This window comes from Polyergus mexicanus, unplaced genomic scaffold (genome assembly GCF_030449975.1).
Source record: "Polyergus mexicanus isolate NDT 795.1 unplaced genomic scaffold, iyPolMexi1.0 SCAF_39, whole genome shotgun sequence".
Classification (NCBI taxonomy): Eukaryota; Metazoa; Arthropoda; class Insecta; order Hymenoptera; family Formicidae; genus Polyergus; species Polyergus mexicanus.
In genome coordinates this window covers 72,201-92,783 of record NW_027223359.1, presented here as the reverse complement: position 1 = coordinate 92,783, position 20,583 = coordinate 72,201, and the positions used below count along the sequence as shown (strand labels likewise).

Sequence of the window (20,583 nt, the reverse complement as noted above, 5' to 3'; positions counted from 1 at the left end):
TGACAATATCCGGATGCAAGCTAAGAAGTTCTAAGTAGGACTTCTTTGCTTGCACTTTCGCAATTTCTTTATTCCTTTTTATTTCGCCTTTAAGTAGGACTTCTACGTTGCATTTTTGCAATGTCCTTCTTCCGTTTGCCCTGATTTCCGCGTTTTCGCAATGAAATGATTGCACGGTCGCTCGCGCTTAGCGCGTGGCTCGCGTTGTCAGTGCTTTGTTCGGTCAACGCTCGTAACGTGATCTGTATTCGCGTTACACGTTGGGCAATCATATAAAATAATATGTATTTAGAATAATATATTTAATAATTCGTGTATAGCCTGTTCGGGCTATAACATTTTTAAAATAAATTTATCTTTACATATTAAACGAATACTATTTTTATCGCGAGCGCGTATCATTTCGCGATAAGAGAGCGCCAACGTTTACTAAGAAAGGCGCGAAAGAAGGATGGCGCGAGAACGAGAGGATATCGAAGAAGGAAAGAGAAGCGAAAAGAATCGACGCTTCGTTTAATATATAGCATTTTTTCATAAAGAATCGCATTTTATAAATGCGCTCGTGCGATACACGAAATATATAAGTATAAACAAAAATCAAATTTTATTAATGTGTAAAGTTACAGCTCGAAGAACGGCTGCGATTCGGGCTCGTAACCCTCTAATTGTACACTCGTCGGCGATTTATTCTCGTCGCCCGTCGACGATTCAGCCTCGTCTTCCATCGGCTGCGATTCGGGTTCCTCGCCGATTAACTGCGATTCGAACTCCTCGCCGATTGGCCGCGATTCGGGCTCCTCGTCGATCGGTGACGCGACGACTCGCTGTCTATCTTCGCGTTCGTGAAGCATGTCGATTAATTCGGGGATGGCGAAGTCGCGATCGCCAAACTCGAATTGCTCGGGGGCTAGCGCAACGTCGCGCAACGCGCTGTGCACGCTCTGCGCCTGCGCGAGCATAGTCCTCGTCTTCGTTAATAAATTATAAAGCGATTCTCGCGCCGTTCTTATACAATCTTCTATCTGTTGTCTAAAGTAAAAAAGTAAAAAAGTAAAAAGATTATTAAAAATTATAATTTATTATAAATAAAAAGTATTATAATTTATTATAAAAAATATTATAAAAATTTTGATCGAATACTTACATTGAACGCGCGATATCGATGTCTCCATCCAACTGAAAGTTCAGTCTAAACATATTCGGACTGTTTTCGATTATGCCTCGCGCCTCCTCGCGCAAATCCGAGGCGAGATCTCCCAAAACGTAAGCCTTTATTGCAATTAAATCGCCGTTCACGTTAATATAATCGGCCGCTTTAATTATCTGCTCGATCTGTTCCATATCGAGCAGTTCACGACCGATTTTAATTCTCGTTATTTCGCACTTCGCCACTTATATCTCAATCACAAAATTTACAAGTACCCGCCGTATCTCTTTCAGTCGATATACGGACCGCAAGCTTTCAAATCGCATACTGAGTTTTGACACCCTTCGTTCTTCATTATATATTTTTAATCTATCGCGTTATGGTATAGCGAAACGTATCCCGACAAACGATACGATAAACGGCTCTTCCTGGAAAAAAGATGAAGAGAGCACCGCGATGGTTCTATCTTGTTTATATTATTTATAAATTCTCGAGCAGCCGGAAATCGGCGCTTGCCTTATATCAGACATCGACACCCACCTTTGTAAGTACACCGATAAACATGTCCCGACGCGAATTCTAGCAGCCGGATATCGGCGCTCGCCTTATCATCTAATTTTAATGTTACGCGCAATAGTGCGCGAGCGACTCTTCCTGGAAAAAAGATGAAGAGACCACCGCGATGGTTCTATCTTGTTTATATTATTTATAAATTCTCGAGCAGTCGGACATCGGCGCTCGCCTTTGTAATACACCCCGCCGATTATGCTCCCGCGATAAGCTCCCCCCGCCCGCCTGACGTCAGTCCCCCGCGCCACCAAAATCCCCCTCCGCCCGCGTGACGTAATGCCCCCTCGCCCGCGCGGTTTCCCCTCGCCCCGCATTCCCCTCGGAGGACCTGAGTTAGAACCGGCCTATAATAACTACTTACGACAAATGTACTAGAGAAATAAAATTTAAAATCGGGGACAAGGTATTAGTACACGACGAAACGCTCCGACGCGGACGATCCAAGAAACTTGAATCTCTATGGACCGGACCGTACGTAATAATAGAGAAAAATTCGGACGTGAATTATACAATTAGGAAAGGAAGAAAAGCGGTGCGCATGCATACAAATAAATTGAAACAATTTATAGAAAATTAAAGTAAGAACTTACTTATTCGTTGTTGGAACGACCGATTAACCGCATCCGATCCAAAGCGCGACGCATCTGCTCCACCGTAGCCCGACCTCGCCCTTCGGAGTTACGGAAGGTAGGACGGAGATGATTGAGGAAAATGCGCCCTCGAAGGCGTACAGGCACATTCAACCAAAGTCGCCGCAACAATGGAATGAATCCATCGGGATGCTCATAACGAGGCACCCAGCATTGTCGAACCCGTCGTCCACCTCATTTATGTCAGTTTGAGGAACAACCACTAACCATCATCAATATCATCAAACTCGTCCTCCGAAGAGGGAAAATGACGAAAACGATCAACTAGATTCGCGCAAACCATGTTAGTAAGACACTCAGTAGAACGCGACTGAATAAAAAACTAAACGACGCTAAGAGCTAGCAAGAAGAAAGCTGAAACTCAAAATAAGAGCCGATAAGACGGTTATATGAAACATTTTAATATAAAATTGCAGGATACTCGTCAGCTGGAACAGCCGACAGGCCGAGAGTCGCACGGGGCAACATGAAACGGATTCGCCTTACCAAATCCAAGAATTCCTACACAACCCCGGCATATATTTCGAGAAAATCGGACAATTGCAACTAGCCACAAAAACGTGGAAATTAGTTATTAAATTAGATATAACAACGCTAAACGACAAAGCATGGCAAATAAATCAATACATCCAACAAACCAACGAGATGTGCGAACAAATAAAATCGGAATTCCACCATAAACGTATTTGCGACAATTTAAAAGAAATTGTAAAAAACGAGTCGAAACACTTAACGAAATTGATGACTCTAATAAATACGCTATATAAGACAGACGAACGGACGTAGAGGTCACGTCGACGGAATAGGCACAATAGCGAAAACATTGTTCGGTACAATGGATGCGAATGATAGAGAGTTAATAAATGAACAATTAAATCTCCTACAAAATAATCAGCAAACCATTCAACATGTCGCGAAAAATCAAATAAAAATTTTAAATAGTACTATAATACATCTAGATAAACTAGAAAATATACTAGATCATAACGGTAAACTATTAAACCATTATGTTCGAGAATACAATACTCGCGAAGAAATAACCGAACATTTTACGGTAATTATCGCGATGATAACAGATTTAATTCGAGATGCGGAAGATGTAATAGAATATCTTACGTATGTACGCAAGGGCACGATGCACCCCGTACTAACACCTATTAGCGATATTATAACACAGTTAAAAGAAGCAGCTATCCAATTACCTCACGGTTTATATTTTCCTTTCGAAATCCGAAACGATGAATGGTTAGCAATAGAAGAATATATTAAAATAACTGCATACCGTGAAGGATCAATCATATTTACTGTATTGCGATTCCCACTAATCTCACAACCAGTATACGATATAATAAAGGTAACCCCATTACCTACTTACGATCATAAAAATATATTTACGCACGCGGAAATAAACCACGAAATAATCGTAGTTAATAAGAAGGATTAACGTATATCATAATAACGGAGGAAGATTTAAAAAAGTGTATCCAAATAAATTCCAGATACATGTCCGAGAAAACACAGCCAATACACCGTATTAATTCAAACACGCCGTGCGAAATACAAATGTACTTGCAACCACAAAACCAGAACGAGGCTTGCAAAAGTAAACATGTAATTGCGACAGAAACGATATGGATACCGTTACAACAGCCACTTACTTGGCTATATTCAACTGTACGCGAACAATCAATAATTATTCAATGAGAAAAGTATAACGAGATTAGAAAAGTAATTAAAGGAACAGGGCAAATTACTCTTCAAAATAAATGTAAATTAATAACAACAGAAATGACGATCCAACCAGAAGAAGTCATACAAGGTAGCGAAATAGAAACGTATTTACCGGAAATTAATATTACATTTATACGAGACAATACAGACATACTAGACACGAAACAACAGAATATTGTACAGCATTCAGAATTAACAGAACTAAAAAATAAATTAAAAGAGATAAACAACGATTTGCAAGACAATAACGACAAATTCTTCACACAAAAATAATTCATATATCCTATGGCGACAAGCGGAATAACCACAATAATTATAATAATATTAATAATTTATATAATTATGAAAAATAAAAAGAAATATACGAGACGACTGTCAGTCAGGATATACGAAGAAAACGAACCACGTATATCATACGGATTCCCAAGACCCATACTAAAACGTAGTTTAAGCATACGGTTTTAGAATAAGAAACGATTATATTCATATTATATACGGGAAAAATATTGTATATTAGAATAAGAAGAAATTTTGTTTTGCGAAAAACGTCACTTTTACACCTCCGTTTTTTTTTCTTACAGGGGAGGGATGTTATAGCCCGAACAGGCTATACACGAATTATTAAATATATTATTCTAAATACATATTATTTTATATGATTGCTCAACGTGTAACGCGAATACAGATCACGTTACGAGCGTTGACCGAACAAAGCGCTGACAACGCGAGCCACGCGCTAAGCCCGAGCGACCGTGCAATCATTTCATTGCGAAAACGCGGAAATCAGGGCAAGCGGAAGAAGGACATTGCGAAAATGCAACGTAGAAGTCCTACTTAAAGGCGAAATAAAAAGGAATAAAGAAATTGCGAAAGTGCAAGCAAAGAAATCCTACTTAGAACTTCTTAGCTTGCATCCGGATATTGCCAAAATCAAGCGACACGACACACAGCCTTGCCGCTAAACGACCCCCTCTTGGGTAGCCAAAGGGAGTTAATAAAAGGCCCACCGCTAACGAACGGCGGGCAGCCAATTTACCATTAATATTACGCGGACAATCTTGATCATTAATTAATAGTAGTCACAATAACTACCAAACGGGTAATCTTTATTCCTTTACGCGAGCAATATCTCTAACAGCCGCGAGTGTCAAAACGGGTATCAATAATTATTATAATATTAAATAGCCACGCAGTCGGCAGAAATATACACGAAGAAGCGAGAGGCCAGTCTCGAGACCGAAACTCGACTCTAGACACGCGCACTTTAAGATATCCGTTATCGCGATACGCGACGCAAGCGAAAGTGCGGGAACATTGTAATCAAGCCAAGTCACAAATAAAATAGATATTAAAATATTTATTTAAATGCAAGAGTGTCATTTTTAAACAAATAAAAACAGTGAAGTTCTCAGGCGGAGCCCGAATTCCTAAATTCCTTCCGGCAAACGATCCCAACTACCGTGCCTCTCCGGAGGCACAACAAAGGTACACGAGGAAGATGTCCAAAGACTAAAGAGTAAGGGATATAGTTTGTTCTTTTGTGTACGGAAGTGTTATATGCGAACATTGCGGGGTGTATGTGTTCATCCCATTCTTTATTTTGGTTAATATACATTTTCAAATATTCGGTTAGAACATGATGCGAGCGTTCTATGGAACCGTTAGACTGCGGGTAATAAGCGGTTGTGCGATACTGTTTGATTTTAAAATAGCTTGCTATAGTCTTCATGAGAGATGTGGGAGCTTGGTCAGTTAACAGGGCTCTAGGAGCTCCATATACACAAATAAAGTCTTTGATAAAAGCTTCTGCTATAGAAAGAGAGTCGGCATTTTGAATAGGAGAAGCGACACAGTATTTGGTTAGAAGGTCTTGGATTGTAAGGATATAGGAGTTGTTTCGACTAGTAGTTGGCAAAGGTCCTACTACATCCATGGATATTTTATCAAACGCGGCTCCAGGAGTATCTGTTATTAGCATTGGTTGTTTAGTTTTTACCCTAGTTAGTTTTTTAATCTGACAGTTTCTACAGTTTTTAATATATTCTTGTATGTCTTTCTTTATAGTTGACCAATAGTAATTTTGTCTAATTCTGTTATAAGTTTTTGTTATTCCTCTGTGTCCTCCAATTTTGGTCGCATGCTTCTCATAGATAATATTTTGTCTTTCATGCAGGTCAGGGTTTCGTATTAAGGATTTGCAAATTATTATAGTTATAAGCAAGTCTAATAGGAATCTCTTGAGGTTCTTGTACATGAAAATCCAGGGAATTGAGTCATATAGATCGTTTTGTGCTATGCTAATAGTTTTCAGATTTAATTCGGTTATGGCATCCCGTAATGACCGAATGCAATTTAAGATATCATTCTGTTTGATAGGGGTTCTATCATCTTGTTTTATTGGAATGTTCATCAGAAGTTTTCCGTTATTTAGATTAGTGATACGTGCTCTAGTAAATGTAAGTTCCTCGTAATTTGGAAGTTTGTTTTCTTTATGATAATCCTTAGCTTCCTTATCGAAAGGAGCTCCGTTAAGAGTGGTGAATATAACGTGATGATCTCTCCTAGTGAGTAAAGAGTCACGTATTTCGTTAATTTTAAAAGGGTTTTCATCGTCCGATGATTTAGGTTAAGGAGATGCAGATTTGGTATCATCTATTTCGCTTCCGAATTCCTCGTTCGCGATCGTGGACTCGTCTTCGTCCAACTCTACTGTTGGATCATTTACCTCTCTATCTGAATTTATTGTATCAGGGAATTGGTATTGTTGTTCGTTACTAATTATTGCAGGAGGGGTTAATAAGGCGTCTTCCGTCATATTTCTAATTATTATTTGTTGCTGAGGATTTATAAGCGTGTTTTCGTTAGGTGAGAAACTAATGGATGGTCTAGATTGTTGGGTAACCGTTTGGTATGAAAAAAGGGATTCGTTAGAGCTTTCGTTTACAGTTGTTAAAGGGAGCAGAGAAGCATCAGAAGTCGGCGGGTTTCGAGAGAGAGCGTCTGCTACCACATTAATTTTCCCTGCTTGGTAATTGATTACATAATCGTATTCGGAAAGCTTTAACCTCCATTTCCAGAGTCTTGAGCTGGGGTCCTTTATCGAGTGCAGCCAGACCAAGGGTTTATGGTCTGTCAGTATAGTGAATCGTCTGCCGTACAGGTAATGGCGAAAGTACGCAACGCAATACACAACTGCTAGGCACTCCTTCTCAATCGTTGAGTATCTTCCCTCTGCGTCGTTTAGTGTTCTGGAAATGTATGATATTGGTAAATCTTTCCCGATTTCTCCTTGACTCAATACATCTCCTATGGCGTATCCGCTGGCGTCTGTCGTTAATAGGAACGGCTCGCTGAAATTAGGGTATTGTAAAACAGGTTCCCTACATAATTCGCTTATTAAAGTATTGAATGCTTTTTCCTGAGATGAGGTCCAGACAAAAAGTTTGTCTTTCTTTAAGAGATCCGTTAATGGTTTAGCTATTTTCGAGAAGTTTTTTATAAATCGTCGGTAGTATCCTACTAACCTTAGGAACTGTTTTATATTTTTATAATTTTTTGGGATTGGAAAATGTTTTACTGCGTTAATTTTATTGGGATTTGGTCTTACACCGTCATTCCCTATGATATGCCCTAGATAAGCCACTTCGTGCCTTAAGAATTGGCACTTGTCAGGCTGTAGTTGAAGATTTGTTTCTTTTAATCTTTGCATTAATTCTTTGATTTTTACTTTGTGTTCTTCTAAGGATCTTGCGTAAACAACTATATCGTCTAGGTAAACGAATAGCTCGTTTCCTTGCAACCCTTGGTAAGGACGTTGTCCATCAAGCGTTAAAATGTTGCGGGTGCATTCTTGAGCCCAAAGGGCATCCGTTGGTATTCATAATGACCATATGGCGTGGAGAAAGCTGTCTTCTCCTGGTCCTCGGGGGCCATAGGTATCTGATGGAACCATTGTACGAGGTCGAAAATAGAAAAGTATTTTGCACTACCCAACTGGTCTAATATTTCTATAATATTATGCAGTGGGTATGCATCTCCTATCGTTTTTTCGTTTAATTTGCGAAAATCGATCACCATGCTCCATTTTCTTTGTCCGTCGGCCGCAGATTTTTTGGGGACGATCCATAAGGGTGCGTTGAATGGTGATGCTGAAGGCGTTATTATTTCATCTTTTAAAAGCTTCGTTACTTGCCTGTCTATTTCGTCTTTATGAACCGGCGGGTATCTGTATTGTTTTACATGTATTGGTATGTTGTCTGTGGTTGGAATAGTATGTTTCATTGAAGTGGTAAACTTAAGGTTTTCTCCCGGAAGATAGAAACAGTCTCCATATTCTCTGAGTATAGTATTAACGTGGTCCGTTTCTTCCTCGTTTAGATGTTCGGTATTTATAAGAGCTTGAAGCCGTTTCACGCGGCTAGATATATTCGAGATTTCCGAGCAGACCTTCGGGTCTGGGGATATAGCGAACGTATCGCTCGGATTTAGAAAGTGCTCTAGATCCGTCGACCCTGGACGTGAGTCGGCAGAATTCTTGAGGCTGGTAGACACTAGAAGCGTATCGTTGAAAATAGAAGGACCCTCAAGGTCTAAAGGTGTGCTAATAGGATCCTTGAGGCACGAAGATGCTGGTGTTGCACCTTGTGTAGTAGAAGCATCTTCCTGGTGTTGTGACACCGGAAGAGTATTTAGTAATTGAAATTCTGAAAATTTCCCATTTTCGGAGAGGTCTCCTTGGCTCATAAAGGGCTCTGTCATCTCCCTGGAAGCGCGAGATCGAGCAGAGTTAATTGAATCAGCGAAGTTAGTAGTAGAGAGCTTGTTCGAGCTCATGGAATTAGTATTATTTGCATGTAGAAGATCCTCAGATCCTATTGATTCTGGAAGTGCGTTAATAGAATCCTTGAGGCTCGAAGATGCTAGCGAGGCATTTTGAATAATGGCAAGACCTTCATGGTCTTTTGAAACAGAAGATTTCCCGATTTCGGAGAGCTCTCCGTGGCTCATAAGGTTTACGGAAGTAGAAGAATTCAGTGGAGTTAGATGCTCCTCAGAGTCATCCGGTATAAAAACATCCTCAAGGGGCATCGGGTAGACCTCTATGGTGTAGTCCTGTTCTGTCAAATTATAAGCCTTGATATGCCCCTTTCTTCGGGAATTTTTGGACAAGTGCTTCACCCAGAAGTAATCCCTTTATTGGCTCGTTTCGAGGAATATGGCCTTCCTTCTTTTCAGGGTTTGTTATGTTGAACGCAATGTCAACGATGGTGCGTGATGGCACCGCAATTTTTTCTTTTTTATAGAATGGTATTTGTACGTTGTCAAAAGTTAGACATTCTTGTTTATAATCGATGATAGCATTATTATCTTTTAAGAAACTGGCGCCTATTATGCCGTCGACGAGTATACCGAAATGACGATACTGTCCTGACGACATAGAATTTTGTTTTCTTTTCCATAATTTCGAAGATGGTCGAGCCTAATGTCTTTATCGGCTTTTCTGAAGTGCCTTTTAATCTTAGTGTATCCTTTACATTTATGGGGGTATTTTTTAAGATTCCTACTTTTACGAGATTTACGGAGGACCCAGAGTCCACCATGAAGAAACAGTAAGCTTTGAAGTTCTTACACGTTACGACGACTTTCGGTTGGTACGCCTTTGAGCCTATCGGACCTAAATTTGCAACTCCGATAGTGGCATCCGAATCATCTGATATTGGTTTAGTTAATTGAGTGACTTGCTCTGAGTCAGTATAATATTTTAGTAGATTTTTAGAAAAACTGGAGCGCTGATTTTTATCATTAATGTTCAGGTTTGGCTCGTTGATGGTTCTGTTTGTAATGGGGAGCGCGGTTGCTTGGGCCGGTTCCCTGGTCGCGCTCACCGACGGGCGGCCCTCCGCGTTTCCCGACGGTTGAGTTCCTACGGCGTTTCTGTATGCCAATTTTCGACACTCTGTAACTTTGTGTCCGGGATTTTTGCAATAATTACATACATTGGGAGCGTTTGGTCCCGGTTGTCCCGGTACTAGGGGCCTGATCCATGGTCGCGGGACAAAATTGTTATTGGGATTCTTCAATATAGATTTAGGTTGTTCTATGTCGGGAGGTCTTGGGTTATTCACATCCGAACGCGTTACGGGGAATTGTCGAGGCGTAAATTGCCTTTCGCGTTGTTTTTGAATCTCTAGGTTTTTTGTGATTTTAACAGCCCATTCGATGGCTTCGTCCAACGTGTTAATGTTTCTATGTTCCATACGCGTGATCACGTTGGAAGGTAATCCGTTTACAAATGCCTCTAATACTTCATTCTCGATTTTGTTATTGTATCAGTGAAGGTTTCCCGTGCCTTGACGGCGTTGCCCGTCTAATATGGCGAGTCTTAAATCTTTAACTCTGCCCGCATATTTTAAAACAGTCTCATTTGGCAACTTGTAAGCATTTGCTAATTCTCCGCGGTATTGCGCCACGGACTTATTTGAAGCAAATATGTTTTTAAGTTTGTCTAATAGATCTACGATGCGCGTGTATACGTTTCCTTCGATCACTTGGTACGCGTCGCCTTCTATTTTATTAATGATAAACTGTACGAGTTGCGGTTCTTGCACTGATGGTAACAAATCGCGAGCACGTTCGCATGCTCGGGCGAATTGGAAGACCGAGATTTTGTATCCGTTAAACGGGGGAATATTAGCAACTACGTCTTTTAATTTCAGCGTTGGCATAACTACAAGGGGTTCTTCACGTATTCGGTCATCAAGGCATTCGTCGTATGCGGACGCGGCGCACGAGGCTTCGTTCACGCGTTGCTCTAAATTATTTATCTGTTCCGGAAGTATGCGCAATTGCGATAATTCTGACTGTATTTTAGAAAGGACGTCGAGTAGCAAGTTTGCGTCGATGAGATCAGCCGGTTTCTCACGGTCACTCACGTTCTTTTGTTTTCTCTCTGATTCTGAATCTATGTTCACTAAGCTATGCGATCTCGTATTGTGAGCCATGATTTTTATTTTGAATGTAATTAGTAATAATTAAAATAATGGTTATGCAATCCAGTAAGGTATAAGATACAAGAATATAAGATTAATACAATACGTACGATTAAAATGGTATGGTCCTTTTTAATTCTGTAAGAATATGATATAGTACAATAAAATAAAGACAGCGTGATAAATCAGTACATAGATAATAACGAAAACCGTATAGTGGTTAAATAAAATCGTAAGAATGTAGTAGCAGTATAACAAAAGAAATATATATATGTTCATATAGTAATATGGTAATAAAATAAGAATGTTTTTATGGGTTTTTAAAGTTACTTTATAAATTCTTGTAGCAAAATCGTAAATAGTAAAACTCAAGCAAATAATAATAAATGCAATAAATGGTATGTATGTATATAATGTCAAAGCTAGTAGTTGTGGTATATATTTTTGCAATAATAAAGATTCTTAACTAAGGAATATATATATATATATATATTTTTTTTTTTCAAAGTTCTTCTTCGTATGCTTCTATTGTTAGAACCGTAGTATCGTCATTGAGTGTTGCTTCAGGCAAATCTTCTTGAAATTCGGTAAATCTTAGGAAGCATTCAAAGCATTCGTTCTCGATTCTAGAGAGAGTTAACCTTTTTCGACATTCACAATAATGACTGGTAAAGATTCCGCCAATTATTAAAGTATGTCTGAAAACTTTACGCCAATTCGGTTTTTCAGAAGGATCTATTGTATCACAACACTCTTGACAAAGTGTAGTTCCAACCCTTTGTTTAATATATACCGTTGTTCTTTGACAAAAATAGACTTATCCCGTTATTGGGGGAGGGGTCGGTACTTCGTAAATCGGCGTAAGGGGTCTCGAAAATCTGTGCGGACACATGAATTTTATTTCACCTTGTAAGCAACAATGATATAGTAACGAGAAGCTATTTAGTATATATATATATATATATATTGAAAGATAGGAAATACAATAAGATATAGGAATATTCTGAAAATAAGGTATGCAATTATATGGTTGGGTATAATAAAACACACACAAATAGTATAATATGGAAATAGTAATAGTATATATGTTTCTTTATTCGTTGCTGGCGCTAACGTTTCGAATTTGAGTTTTTTCGTAATATTCACGACGCGGATTGTTCTCCGGGATTTCTGAATATGGTAACGGAGATTGCTCGACCGTGATTGGAATTAATTGGTAAACGAAACTTTCTTTCTGATTTAACTGCTCACGAACCGGGATATTAGAATTATCTGTAGTGTCGGTCCCGACGGAACGGTTCGCTAATTCTCTGAGATGCGCTCTTATTTGACGTCGAAGCTGGTTTCTACGGGAATGGTGCACTTGGACACAGTACAATTGGACACGGTGCAAATGGACACGTTACAAATGGACACGAGATTTTGCACACGGTTCAATTGGACACAGTGCATTTGGACACAGTAATTTTGGATACAGTAGCTTTTGGACACATAAGAAAATACGCATCGTTTACTTGGACACCGCTCAATTGGACACTGTTCATTTGGACACCGTTCGTTTGGACACAGAAAGATGCGCACCGTTCATTTGGACACCGTTCGTTTGGACACCGTTATTTGCCCACCGTTCGTTTGGACACCGTTCATTTGCCCACCGTTCGTTTGGACACCGTTCATTTGCCCACTGTTCGTTTGGACACCGTTCATTTGCCCACCGTTCGTTTGGACACCGTTCATTTGCCCGCCGTTCGTTTGGACACCGTTCGTTTGGACACCAAAATTTGATTTAAATTATACGACGTAATCCACACCAAATTTTTGTTTTAAATAAGAAATAGGTTTGGGTTAGGTTATATCTTCCGGAAGTGGAGCCCCCCCGCAGGGGGGGCGGAACCCACTGTATCCATGCATGACATTCAAATATGCGAAAGGCTAAACAAAGTGCTAAAAGCAATGTAAAATTAATGACATCAATATCAGAGATATATAAGTATGAATATATTTTATTTTGACAGATATTATAACCTTCAAATGTATCTCCTTTTCACGATTTCATATTTTACATAGATTTACAAGTATAAAGTGTTATAAGAATACTGATTATATTTTCCCAAAATGATTTTTATTTCTCTCCATCTGTTACATATTCAAACAAACAGTGCGCATGTTTCTGTGTACAAATGAACGGTGTCCAAACGAACGGTGGGCAAATGAACGGTGTCCAAACGAACGGTGGGCAAATGAACGGTGTCCAAACGAACAGTGGGCAAATGAACGGTGTCCAAACGAACGGTGGGCAAATGAACGGTGTCCAAACGAACGGTGGGCAAATAACGGTGTCCAAACGAACGGTGTCCAAATGAACGGTGCGCATCTTTCTGTGTCCAAACGAACGGTGTCCAAATGAACAGTGTCCAATTGAGCGGTGTCCAAGTAAACGATGCGTATTTTCTTATGTGTCCAAAAGCTACTGTATCCAAAATTACTGTGTCCAAATGCACTGTGTCCAATTGAACCGTGTGCACAATCTCGTGTCCATTTGTAACGTGTCCATTTGCACCGTGTCCAATTGTACTGTGTCCAAGTGAAGGCCACTCGGTTTCTACGACCAGCGCAACGCGTTCTTGGCATGTCTTTCTTTCACAATATCCGTCCCTCGTTTCGTTCCGAATGTGCGGAATCTGGCCTGCACTAGAAGGAACGAACAGGGCGAGAGCGTGCGGCGTTTCCTCACCACTCTCAACGGTCTATTGATAGTAAAGGATTTCGGAGCAACAACGGGCGGTCTGTCTGCTCGGAGCCGTCGCTCTCGATTCCGTTCACAAAGAACACGCGCAAGTTTCACAAAATTTGAATAAGGATTGATTTCAGTTTCATGCAGTGATTCTCTGAGGCACTTATTTTGCCCACATAACGATATCCGTCATTTCATTCCGATCTCAGTATGCGGATTCTGGCCTGCATTAAAGAGAAGGAACAAGAAAGAGTGTGCGGAATCTTGCCTGCACTACTCTCCGTCTATCGTATGTACACAAGAAATACTCAAAGCAACGACGGGCGGTCTATCCGCTTGGAGCCGTCGCTTCGAATTCGCGGCGCTACAGAGAGCTGGCTTTCACTCTCACAAAAATCAATCACTTCCCTACTGCGTGGCGTGTCTCATTGCCTTTATAAAGATATTTAAACACTGATGTCTGTGTTACATTCGCGTTCTCAACGTACGGAATCTGGCCTGCACTGGAGAGAATCGTTTCTGTTACAAGTGACGAGCGGCGTATATATCAGCTACCGGACACTGTCACAGAACCAGGTATTGTTCAAGAATTCCTTCACAGCAAGGAGCGAAGTATATTCGCTATAAACTCGCAGCGTCAGAATATCACTATGCCGTTTTAATGTTGCAATCAAAGCACACGCAGTCGAGAATAATCGCGGAATTCTAACAACGTTAATAAAATTAAACACGAGTACCAAGTGTAGAAATAGAATGAATAAAGTCTAAATGACGCGTTATTTAGTAGAATATAGAATAGAATATCTTTATTGTTCCCCAAAGGGGTTACAAATATTTACATCCCTTAGCTTATCACATACATTTCCTTAATCTAACTTATACTACTTAAACTACTTAACCTAACTTATGCTATCCTTATTCTATCTTTCCTTCCTGCCTATACACACACACACGCTAAATTCCTAACCCTTCTTAATCTATTTTGGACCTCCGTTTCCGGTTTTTAATCCTTTACTTCACCTTCTCTCCTCCTTCCTTCCTTTCTCAATCAATCTCTCTCATTTTTTCACTCCCTCTCTTCCTCCCCATCCCTCCCCTCTGCCTTATCCTCCCTTCTCCTCAATACTTCCTTCATTCATTCTTCCCCCTCCCCTTCCTCTCCTAATATTCTTTCCACCGCCTCTTGCCAGCTTTCCTCCCCCTCTCCTTCTCCTCTCCCGCATCCCTCCCATACATGTTCCCATGTCTCTCTCTCCCTATTACACACCCTACATACTTTTTTCTCTTCACTTTCCCAATACCTACTTTCCCTCATTTCATTACCTAGCCTAAATCTTGTCACCCTTCCCCACCTCCTCTCCGACCAACCCTTTTTTAAATACTGTGGTATTCCCTCACTCTTTATTCTCTTGTACCATCTATTAAACCTCGACTCCTCTATTCTTTCTTTTCTCTCCTCCCTCTGTAACTCCTTGTCTTTCCTTTCCACTTCCTCATACTCTATCATCCCTCCCTCTCCCTCTCTATTCCATGCCAATTCCTCTAGCCCTTTTTCACTGAAATATCTCTCTCTTTCCTTCTCCCATTCCGACACTCCTCTCTCCTTTTCTGATCTTTTCTTGATTTCTTCCAAACACTCCTTCGCTAAACCCCCTCCTTTCCCTTCTTCTAGTCTTTTTTCGAAATTCCATGCTCTTCTTGCCGCCCTACTTCTAAGTTTATCTTGTAACGATACGTTACCAGCCTCGCGGGCCGACCAGCCGTCCGCAATTCAGAGGCTCGGCGCCTATGGCGCCCCTAAACTTCCACACCCGTGTCGCGGCCCCACCGTGGGGCCGCCCCACCACGCGCTCCCACCACGCGCCGACTCGCGTGAGTAGGAGGCCGGCCGCCGGTATATAAGGCGCTCCGGCGAGCGTAGCGTTACCAGTTCCCGATCCCGATTCCTGTCGTACAACTCTCCGGATCCTGAACCACCTCTCGCGTTACACCAGGCTACGGGCTTCCCGTAGTTAGGCCGGGTTTCCCGGTTGCTGGGACGGCGCACCCTGATACCTCGCGTTACACCGGGCTACGGGCTTCCCGTAGTTAGGCCGGGCTTCCCGGTTGCCGGGACGGCGCATCCTGATATCCCGCGTTACACCAGGCTACGGGCTTCCCGTAGTTAGGCCGGGCTTCCCGGTTGCTGGGACGGCGCATCCTACTAGTCGATAAGTTCGCACCGCGTTATACCGTAAGACCGTTTGCATATATACCGTGACCCGTTTGTGTCGTAAGACCGCTTTGGTCTCCGTGTTCTAGTAGCTTCTAGTACCGCTTTGTACATATACCGCGACCTGATACATTGTAATACCGTTGTACCTATACCGTCATCAGTAAGACCGCTCCGGCCTCCGCGCCCTGATAGATTCTAGCACCGGTTGTATATATACCGCGACCTGTTCGTATTATAAGACCGCATTGTACATACCGCGACTTTTAACTAGAGAGTTAATTAGACCTTAGGATTCCCGCCAGTGTCGCGCCGCTTCTATCGTCACCCACGGCCCTCAAACTACTACGGGAGCGTCAGTCCTTTTAAGGATAGAACGCCGAGAACGCCGACGCCCCGTCCTTTTAAGGATAAGGCAGTCAGGCAGTTGGAATTACATTGAGGGCCCCGCGACACCCCGTAGTGTTTAAGATCTACTGTACCACAAATAATAATCGTAGTTAGTTGCATGCGAACACCGCGAATGCAGAACACGGCCGCTCGAGCCACGCTCGCTTCCCGAGCTCCGCGCGCAAAACTCTGTACGCACCGTGCTTGCATGTTGCCTTGCGAATAACAACCGCTCACGCACGAAACTCTGTACGCGCACCGTTCCCGCATGTTGCTTCGCGCATAGCTTTGAGTGTTAAATATCTTTCGTAATAAACAGACTTGTTTAAACCGATTACCCGAAGGTAAAGTAAGTTGGAGTTTCCCCCTTCTCCCGAATCCTGGCACCGGCGAGCCTTGATCCGCGGCGTACGGGAAAGGTGAACGTTACAATCTCTTTTTAATTCCTCCCTTACCATATATCATGGTGTTCTCCTGTCTACTCCTAGTAACCACTTTAAGAATCTTTCTTCTACCTTCTCTACTCTATCCCTCTCCTTCCAGCCCCATACCTCCGCTCCATAACTTAACACCGTCCAAACTAATACATCAAAAAGCCAGATCCTCTTCCCTATATCTTTTCCAAATTTTCTCTTTCCTATACTCCATACTTGCCCCATAATTCCCACCGCCTTCCTTACCCTGTCTTTTACATGCCCTTCCTGTCTACCATTTGCCTGAAACACGTATCCTAAATACTTTATTTCTTTAACCTCCTCTATCTTCTTCCCTTTCCACATCCACTTTACTCTTTTTCTCCTACCCCCTCCCTTTCTAAATACCATGACCTTTGTTTTCAATACGTTCACCTCCAGTCTCTTATTGTCCATATATCTTTCCGTCCTTGCTAACATTGCCCTCATCTCATCTTCCTCTTCCGCTAATAGCACTATATCGTCTGCATATGCCATGGAGAATATCTTCCCCTCTCCCAACTTAACTCCACCCCAAATTCCCCTGGCAATTTCCTCCTCCATATCTGCTATTACTATGTTAAATAACACCGGACTTAATGGGCAACCCTGTCTCACTCCTCTACCCGTCCAGAATTCTTCACTTATTTCCTCTCCTATCCTCACTCAACTCTTTGTCTCCCCTATCACCTCTTCTATCCTTTCTATCAGTCCCTCTCTAACCCCTCTTTCCCTTAATACTCTTACCAGCACTCCCCTGTCTACTGAGTCAAAAGCCGCTTTCAAGTCTATAAACACACTTACTAATTTCTTTTTCTCCCTACTAATCTGTCTTTGCGCCAGATAATTCAATACATATATATTGTCCATCACCCCTCTTCCCTTTCTAAATCCTGTCTGATTCTCTGGTATTATACCTTTCTCTTCTACTTCCTCTCTTAACCTTTCTGCCAGAATCGATGTGTATATTTTATGCGTTGACATAAGCGTCACTCCTCTATAATCCGTTACTTTATCTCCTTCTCCTTTTTTCACAATCGGTGCTATTATCCCTTCCTTCCATCCCTCTGGCCATCCCTCTCCTCTCCATACCTTATTACTCGTTTCCCATACCCATTTTCTTATATTTTCTCCCCCGTATCTCCATACTTCATTTGGTATATTATCCAACCCCATAGCTTTGTTTAACCTTAAATTACTCATAATCCTATTTATTTCTTCCCACTCTATTTCCCTTTCCATCTCTCTTCTATTCCTTCCCCCTCTTCCTCTCCGAACTCTTTCTTCTACTCCTCCTAATAACCCCATAAAATACTCCTTCCATTCCTTCATCTGTATCCCTTCCTCTACTCCTTTCCTTTTCCTCCTCTCCCTATTAACTATCTCCCATACTTTACTTTCCGTTCTCGCCTCTCCTGCTTCCCTTATTAATCTCCCTCCCTCCTCTTTCTTTTTCCTTTCACACATCTCCTTGTATTCTCTCTTTTCCTCTCTATACCTTCCTCTCTCTTCTTCTCCTCTCCTCCATTTCCTCAACTTCAGCCTTACTTCCTTCTTTTTCTCTATACACTCCTTATCCCACCACCCCCCCTTTCTTTTCTCTTCCTTTCCTTCCCCCTTCTCGCTCTCTTCTAAGGCCTTCTTTATCCTTTCATTCATTTTCTCTATCTCCTCTTCCGTCCCTCCTTCTTCCCTTCCTATATTTATTTCTCCTATTTCCCTCCTAAATTTCTCTCTCCCCTCCTCATTCCAAACCCCTCTCCTGCCTTTCTGCCTCCCTTTCCTTTTCTTCTTCCAACTGTCTTCCCCTTTTATCCAGCAAATCACCGGGTGATGATCCGAGTCTATGTCCTCTCCTATCTCTAATCTTTCTATTTTTTCCCATATCCCTTCATTTCCTAATACATAATCTATTACCGTGTTTCCCCTCCCCCTGGTATACGTGTATTCTCCTTTTTCATCTCCTTTTATATTCCCATTTATTATACTCCATCCAGTTTCCTCTAGCACCTCTACCAATCTCCTCCCTTCCCTATTACTCTTCTTATCTTTGGAGTTCCTATTCTTTCCAATTTCCTCCTCCTCCCCCAAATTTACCCTTCCTCCCATTTCTCCAGTTCTGGCATTAAAGTCACCTCCTATTATTATTCTCCTTCCTTCCTCCTCTCTCTCTTCCATCCACTTCTTTAAACCCTCTATCTTCCTCTCTAAGTCCTCGTTCACATATACTCCCACTATTCCCCATTATCATTCCTCCCATTGCTCTTCCTTTTTTATTCTTTCTACTCGCGTATTGTACCCCCCATTTAAAACCCTTCTGTAATTTGTTTTTTACTCCCCTCCATCCTTTCTCGTCCACCCATGTCTCCATGAGTACTATGACATCCCACTCTCCAATCCTATCCCAAAAACCCTTATCTTTGTTTTTTAAACCTGCTATATTCCAGAAAGCCATCTTCCATATCTCTTCCTCCTTACCGCCCCCCCACGTCTCTCTGTTCCCCCTCTCCTCTCCTTCCCTCCCCTTATTACTCTCCCACTTGTCCTCCCCTCCCTCTCCCCTGTCTCTATTACTAGTCCCCTCTCAACTACCTTCCCCCTTATTCCCCCTGTCTCTCTCTCCTATAACCTACTCTCTCCCCCTTCACTTCCCCTCTTTCACTTTTCAATACTTCCTCTTCCTTATTCCATTTCCACCATTTGCCATCTATTTGCAATCCCCCATTACCTATCCGTACCCTCCTTCCTTCTCCTTCCTCTTTCCTGGCTATCTCCCTGAGCCTCCATCTAACCTTCCTTTCCTCCCATGTTAAATCATCCTCTATCCTTTCCTCTCTTCCCCTCAACTTTTTCTTATTCTCCATAACTTGTCTTTTCTGTTCCATGCTCCCTAACGTCACTACCGCCATTCCTCTCTCTCCTTCCGTCATTATTCCAATTCTTTTCACACTCTCTATTTTTATATTTACTCCTAACATTTCCAAGATCTTTTCTACTCCTCCTCTTACGTCTCCTTTTTCCACTTCTACTCTCCTAATTACTATATTTCTCTTTCTATCCTCTCGTTCCTTCCGCTCTAATTTTCTTTCTATTACCTTCATTTTTGTTTCTAATTCACCTTCTCCTACTACCCCTGCTCCCTCCTTGCCCTCCTCTCCTACTCTTCCTTTCCCTTCCTTTATCCATTTTTCTAATTTCCTTTCCAGATTTTCTATCCTTCCTCTCATTTCCCTTCTCTCTTCCTCCCATTCCCTCTCCCTCTCTCTAAATTCTTCCCTTATCTTTTCCAATTCCTTTTTTATCCCTTCTCCTTGCCCCACTAAACCATCTTTGACCTCTCTTAAATCCTCTCTTATCTCTTCTCCTAGCAATTTTACCCCTGTTATTATGTCCTTTCTTAATTCCTCCCTCAATTGCCTCTCCCATCCCTCTCTATCCTCCTCCTTTCTCTCCCCCATTGCTTTTGGTGATCTTACTATGATTTTACTTGATCTAAAAATAGACTCCTCTCCTTCCTTATCCTCTCTCTCTCTCTTCTTCTTCAAAAACTCTGATATATCTCCTACACTTCCTTTTCTCTCTTTCGATTGTTTTATTCCACCTTTCTCCATTCTCCCCTGCTTATCTCTCCTTGTTTCCCTTTTTCCACTTCTTGTTTTGTTTCCTTTTCTCTACCTATACTCTCCTTCTCTGCTCTATTTGACTGTC

General features: G+C 41.6%; 1 protein-coding gene across 1 annotated transcript; it reads right to left on the bottom strand.

Moving 5' to 3' along the window:
- Positions 1–19,475: 19,475 nt before the first annotated feature.
- Positions 19,476–20,333, bottom strand: LOC138943771 (uncharacterized protein PF3D7_1120000-like). Its single transcript, XM_070314708.1, has one exon. It carries the CDS (start codon positions 20,331–20,333, stop codon positions 19,476–19,478), a length of 858 nt encoding a protein of 285 aa, XP_070170809.1.
- Between the last annotated feature and the right edge of the window lie 250 nt (positions 20,334–20,583).